At 49.5% G+C, this 6,885-nt stretch overlaps 1 protein-coding gene across 3 annotated transcripts in view; it reads right to left on the reverse strand.

Moving 5' to 3' along the window:
• ASB2 (ankyrin repeat and SOCS box containing 2) overlaps positions 1-3,047 on the reverse strand; it is a 28,140-nt gene extending 25,093 nt beyond the window's left edge. Inside the window, exons 1-3 of one of the 3 annotated variants that reach the window (XM_055817914.1) lie at positions 2,905-3,028; positions 2,526-2,809; positions 823-927 (exon numbers count right to left, since the gene is read on the reverse strand). In XM_055817914.1, coding sequence (XP_055673889.1) covers positions 823-927; positions 2,526-2,770 — 350 coding nt within the window. In that variant the 5' untranslated portion in view covers positions 2,771-2,809; positions 2,905-3,028. Of the gene's footprint in view, positions 1-822; positions 928-2,525 lie in introns of all 3 variants that reach the window. The other 2 variants (XM_005241929.4, XM_027793256.2) reach the window with 2 other exon arrangements.
• Between the last annotated feature and the right edge of the window lie 3,838 nt (positions 3,048-6,885).

Consider the following 6,885-nt stretch of genomic DNA (forward strand, 5'->3'; position numbering starts at 1 on the left):
TGTAATAAACTCAATACGGTCCAGACATTTTCACTACATACAGGCACTGGGGCAGAGTGTGGGCCACCACTATCCCTGTCTGCTTTCCTCATCCATGACTGTTTTCACCTTAGCTTGTTTACAGTCTCTGCCAACTGCAAAATGTGGCCAGAAGGATTAAAGTCAGTCAAGCTGGTTTCCTCCTTGGGCAGGTAAGATGTGCTATGGCTCCTCAGCAGCCCTCCTCAGTGTGGAAGAACAGTGCTGGTATTGCTCAGAACAGGCATGGCCTCTTGGGAGCGTTTATAAAATATTTATTTTGAAGGACTGGACTTTCTCACCCTGTTTACATACTGCAATAAAATGTTTGTTTGTTTTCCCCACTCTTCCCCATTGCTGAACTTAATACCAACACAGTTACTCTCGGCACCTGCCTGCCTCATCTACTGTGTTGACTCAGGAGTCAGCCTATATAAATAAACCACAGTGCAGGCATCCCTTCCCTGCCATCCTTGTCCCCTCAGAGCTACCGAATGACCCAGAGTACCCAGGACATGTGCACTGGAGGAATGGAGAGGGGTCAAGGGGGTGAAGAGAACAAGGGAGGTCTGAGGTGGGTCACCTGCAAGAGCCTGGGCATGGTCTGGGGCAGCTGGGAGGTCAGAAGGAAGAACGGGAGGGCAGCGACGGTGCGGTGCAGGTATCAACAAGACCTCTTCCAGATGAACACCACCATTTCCCCCCACCAGATACTGTTGCCACCCCGAAGAACTGGCTCAGGGGGAGAGTGAATAGCAAGGCTTGTTTTGACCACAGGGAAAAGCAGGAGAGGAAGGCACTTACACGGGCTGGGATGTGCTGAACAGGCTGCCATCGTACCTTCGCCTGAACCCCCAGGCTGCCCCCGAGCTGGACGGCTGAGCACGGCCTCTTGGCTGGGCCACCAATCTGGAGTGGCGATGACATGAATGAAATAAAGAGAAATACTCCGAATAGGAGAAACAGGTCATGTTGAGGCAGAAACAGAGACACGCATCCGCAGAGATAGAGCGAGAAAGCCTGCCGGTCAGGGCTTTGAATAAAAGCAGATGGCCACGGCTTGCTCTGTGCTGGATTCAGCTGCTCGCTCGGCTCGAGATTATTTTTGGCCCTCTGAGGAAGCGTCAGGGGATTCAAATGACCATATAAGACAGCAGTGAGGTTAACCCTACCACCACCGCTCAGGAAGCAGGGACGAGGCGAGGTGACACTCATCACCTCCAAAGCGCCACGCAAGCAGGCAGAGGCAGGGGTGGAGGAGGGCCCAGGGCACCCGGGTGCCAGCTCCATTTCCAGCTCAGCTCTCCTGGGTGGCAGAAGAGTACAGCAATGCTACAGATCCAGAGCTACAGGCTGCAAAGTTTTTCCCTCCAGTGGGAGGTCAAAAGCTGCTCAGCTGAGGCAGAAGCAGGACAGGTTAGAGCATGGAACAGCAGGTGCTGTCTTTTGCCAAAACAACAGGTGTCAAAGGACCCCCAAGGAGGACAAGACCAAATGGCTAGGGGAGCCCTTGTTCTCCCCCGCATCAGGTCCTTGTGGCAGAGCTGACAGTACAAGTGCACAGTAATGATCCCAAGAAGCCACGACCTTTGGTGGGAGCAGGATGGCCCTGCGGCACAGCATCCTGATTCCACAGCTATGAAACGCGCTTACTGCTCATCAAATTGTTCCCAGTTTCCCAGCCTTGGAAACCAAACAATCACAGGTGGTAATGAGTGAGGTGTCAGAGGAAGGTGGAGTTATGAGAATGAAGGAGGAACAAAATTTCAGTTACTCCCAGATTATTAAAAAAAAAAAAAAAAGAAAGGAGTTTAAAAGGATATTTTCCCTTGGCTTTGGAGTGACTTTGTAACCTCTTCCCTCCCCATTTGAGAAATCTGTGTTTTAAAAAATGAAAGGAGAACAATGTCTGGGTTTGAAACTGTCAGCAGGTGTCTGTAACCCACAGCCCAGCACCACAGGGGAGGGGGATGCTGCCACGCTTTGGTGTCCGGAGCTGCTCTTGGCTGAGAGCAGTGTGCCTGAGGCCAGTCTCCGATCTGAAATAACTACATCCTTTAAAGACTGCAGTATTTAGAAGGTAGCCAGCTCACACTGTTTTATGTACCTATTTTTGGCCTCTCTCCTCTGTTTTCCCATAACAAATGCTGTGCTCCGTCTCTGGCAAAATCTAGGCTCAGCATACAGCATGCCCCCGTGGGGAAAGGAGCCACTGGCTTCAGCAGGGCTGCTGCTGTTCAGGAAAGCATGTAGCAGTGCCCCTTTTCTTGTTTTATCTGTTGCTTACAGCAGATAACATCAAGCAAATTCTCATTTTGCTGTGAGGGCGTAAATTGTTGACCTCATTGGATTTATAGCAGACTGGCTTTCAAACTAATGACAGACTCACAGAGCAGCCGCTTGGTAAAGCTAATTAAAAAGCATGTGTTTTGACAGGGGAAGCTGTTTTTCTCTTCCCGGGCAGGGTGTTTGTCTGGGCCAGGCAGCTCAGGCAGGGGCTCACTCACCTTTGCCAAGGGTAGATGCGGTAGGGCGGGTTGTGGCTGCTGGCGTGGCTGGGGGCGGCTGCCTCGCTGGGACCTGCCACCATTGACTTCTGGTGGCTCTGGGCAGCTGGCTGACCCACGGGGTCCTCTTCCAAGCTCTGCTGGATGGCCATCTTTATCAGCTCATCTTCACTCAAGCTACCGTACAGACTGTATTCCTCGCAGCCTATAGTTTGTCTTTGAGTATTTGCTGCTGTTGTAGCCATTTTTATATTTTTTTTCTTTTTTTTTTTTTTTTGGCTTTCCTGTAAAAGGAAATTGTGATCATCAAAATTTGGAAAATGAAACAAACTCAATTATCTTGTGCTTTTGTTCGGCTTTGCCTCTTCATTAGACTGACCAGAAAACCCTTCAGAAATCCTCCTCCGGGGAGAGAAGATTATCAGCTAAAATCTGCATGTAAATGTAATGAACTAACTCCTTTCTGTCACAGAGAAGTAATTGACTTAGCTGGTGTTTAAGAAAGGGAAGTGAGCTGCTGCAAGCAAGGCAGGTTTTTATCTACTTATTCTGGTTACCACCACTCAAAAGAAAAATAAGTAAAGGAAATACCCATAAAATTGAAGAGCTACAGCTTTGAAATGAATTTGTTTAGGAGAATGCCAATGGGCATCTATTGTCGGGTTTTGGGAGGGTTGTTTTATTTCTTGCTCTAATTGCAGAAAATTAAGGGAAGAGGTTTGTATGTTTGCTGGTTCTTTTTTTTATATGGTTGTAAGTTCTCTGCCACAAAGTGTATAGAACTTTGTGGAGTAATTTTTTCTACCTTATCTGAAGATCTCTTGAGCAACATGCAAAGCTGTTCTTTGAAGTGACTTTCTTTGTTTCACTCAGCTAGGAGAGCAACATGAGACTGCTCAGTTTCACTTCTGATTTTTTGCTTTTCACAGAACAAAGTTCAAGGTCATAAGCTTTAAGACTTATAGTCAGGCTCTCTTCTAAAAACTGGTGGTTGAGAACTGGAAATGAGAGAGGGGGAAAACATCAAAGCGCACTCAGCAGTCACAGAATGACTGTGAACCCTCACTGCAGCATGGACTCAAAAAAACCAAAGACAATCCAAAAGACTGTGGTATTTCCAGCAGTGATAGGGAAGTACTAATGTGTTGAATTGTACAATGCTCTAGCAGGATCTCATTTGATGCCACTCTGGCCACCAGTGTTCAAGGGCCAAGGGCTTATTTCATGAGAGGACATGGAAAAGCTTGCCTTTTTAAAGAAGATGACAGCCAAGGACTGAGTAAGAACTGTATAAAATAATGGCGATGAGGGGCAGCGGAGGACATGGCCAGGACAGGGGAGGATGGAGAGCCAGCAGCAGGAGTCCACCAGTAGGGTTGCCGACAAAGCTGCCAGCCCCCAGCCTGGGAGCTGTCAGTCCCTGTCCCAGCAACGCCACAGCTGGGCTGGTCTCCAGCTCCACACAGCCCTGCCCTGCCCAACCATGGGTCCTGGTGAGCTGGACCACCCAGCAGAGCCACAGGCATGAGGATGGCAGAGCCACCCAGACCCCCCTTTCTCAGGACCTGCCTCCCACCAAACCAGCACTGCTGACAGAGTGAAGCCTTCAGCCCCTTTTCCCTGCACAGCTGCTCTCGCCAGCAGGCTGGGGCTCTGCTCCGGCTCTCCGAGTGCCTGGGGCAGCCTGGCTTCCCAGGGACTCACACCCACGTAGTCGATGGAAGCAGGGTCCAGCACACCACAAGCCTCCTGCCAGGAAACAGTCCTGACCAGGAGGAAATGGTAGCTCCCCAAATGGCAACAGAGCCGTATCTATCCACATCAAGACACTCATGTTTATTTCTTTAGCCATCATCTTTTTTAAAAAACTAGACTAATACAGTGTCAAGAAATTTCAAGAGCTTAAACCAAGCCATAACTAACTTAAAATCTAGGATTTAAGTTTTTCACTTCAGCAATCTTGGTATCTCTGACATCAAGAGCCACCTCAGGCTCCAAGCACACCCCAGAAGAAGTGGGAAGAGGTTGGGGTAAAGGGAAGCCCAGCAGATTTCAGATTGACATTATGACTTTTAACAACAAAGGATGTATTTTACAGCAATGCAAACTGCCAAAATAAAACCTTCTGTTGCTGTAAATAGTGCAACCGAGTTTTGTTGTTTTTTCTTTTTTGTATTTTCAGCTAGATTTCTCACAGCTGTTGTTGGTTACCTTCTCCAGAGAGAGCTGCAGCGCCTCAGCTCTGCTATGACCCTCTGCTGTCCCAGGGAAGCAAGCCCAGGCATCAAACTGCTGGCAGCTCTGGTGCGGAGCCACTGCCTGCCCCATGCCCCAGCCGCTCCAGTACCTGTCCTTGGCTGTGCTCCAGCCAGCGGCTGGCCAAGAACCATGACACAGCTTTGTTTTCCCAGCAGCTTCTGCTGCTGCTTGGCTTGTTCAACTCCTGGCATGCTGGGCAGCACTTTCATAGTCGGTCAGCCTGGGTACTCACTTCGTAACTGGTGCACTGCAGATGTGTGAAATCCACGGGCTGGAGTCAGAGGGCTTGTCTGCAGCAACCAGCACTGCAATGCCTAAATGTAGGGGCACAGCCCCAGTGGTGACTCAGAGACCTCAACTAAGCAGTCAGTGAAGGCAGGATCTGATCGTAAGCTCCTAATGGAGGTGATGCACAGTGACTCTTTGGAGGAGGCAAGAGTGGAAATTTAACTGCTCCTCTCTGAGGGCAACCGGAACCAGTGGAGCCTGAGATACAGATCCCTCCTTGTTATCCTCCCCAGCCCCACTGTTGGCATCCCGATGGGAGGCAACCAGGCAGTGGGTCCCTTTGTGGGCAGTCAGGGCTTTGAGGAGTATACAGGAGACCACTGCCAATGTGACTCCATGCTCTGGCACAGAGAAGCCAACTGATTTAGCTGCCTCCCTAAATCCCCAATGGATCTAGATATAAAGGCCATTTCTGGGCATCCTCCCCTCCCTCTTTCTTTTGCTTTACACCTTGTTAAGGCACAGGGAGGGCAAAGGAAGAAGGGATCATTCATACTTCACCCTCTTATTCTTTTTATGGGTTAACTGGGTCCCACCTACTCACAGAGAAATGGGATAACCTCCCCTGCATGTTGGTGATCCTCACTAATCTAAATATTTTGACCGGCGTCCCATGGAGTACAGAAACAACAGCTCTGGCTGCAGCTCCCATCACTGACTCATCCTGTAGAAGAAACTTTGTAGGGCTTAAAATAGAGAAAGCTTTCAGTTCTGCTCATCTAACTGGCAGAACAGCAATGAAGGTGTAAAGGGTCACGTCCTGGGGCTGCAGGAGCTTTTGGGCTTTTGGGTCTGTTCTTACAGCCAGGGACAGCCTTGTGTCCTGAACCCTTGCGGAGACTGTTTTATTGCAGAGCTGTTACTGCATCCCCTTGCCTGTCTCCCCTTGCTCAGACTGACTGTGTGGTGTAACTGAGTTTGGCTGGAGTCATGAAGTGTGCCTCCTCCCTACAGCTCCCTGTGTGATGGCCCCCGGTGGAGCAGAGCCGAGCCACCACCCTCCCCTTCCACCTGGAGATGCTTCTGTTGGAAGCTGCAGAACCACAGGGCTCAGGCCCTGGATGAAGTTGTTTCTGTAACAAGCCACGGTGAGCCAGCTGGGTGCATGTCCTCTGCTGGAGGCTAATGAAATGCAGCCTGATTCAGTTTAACCTTCTCCCACTGTGGCTGAGCTCGGCGGCATCGCCTGGCACTGCTGCAGCCCACAGACCTACCCTGGCTCCGCTGACACAGCAGGGCTAAGGTTACCCCATCTAAGGCCAGTGGTGAACTACCAACCACGGCCTTATGAAAGCCCACTAGACTAATGCACTATAAGCTAAATATTTTCCAGCTTCTGTAATGAAGGTGTGAAAAAAAAATCAGTCATTGTGGCTAGGAATGGTTGAACCGGTTTGGATAAGTAAGATCTGGCCAGTGGCCTTTCTAGATGCAGCTTGGATCTATTTGCTTGCTCTAAGCCTGTTTACTGTAGGTTTAAAGTATTGGAATCAGATTTATAATTGCTGTGCTTACTGTTCACCCTAAATTCAGGTTTATGGAGGAAGTTTTAATGTTCGGCTGTTCCCTGCAATTCCCTGGCAGCCTAAAAGCCCATCCTCACGTGCAGGCAGCACACAGCATTGCATCTACTGTAAAAGCAGAACCTGGTTTTTAAAGCTGTGGGTGTAGTGCCCATATCATTCCCTAGAGATTGCTTTCCGTTCAGGTCTGAACGGCTTCACTAGTGATCTCTCTTGGCAGAGATACCCCTTAGGATACTGCTGCCTGTGCTGCCATTTCATAGCTCAGTCTGGCAAGATCTACTGGATCT

This window comes from Falco peregrinus, chromosome 1 (genome assembly GCF_023634155.1).
Source record: "Falco peregrinus isolate bFalPer1 chromosome 1, bFalPer1.pri, whole genome shotgun sequence".
Lineage (NCBI taxonomy): Eukaryota > Metazoa > Chordata > Aves > Falconiformes > Falconidae > Falco > Falco peregrinus.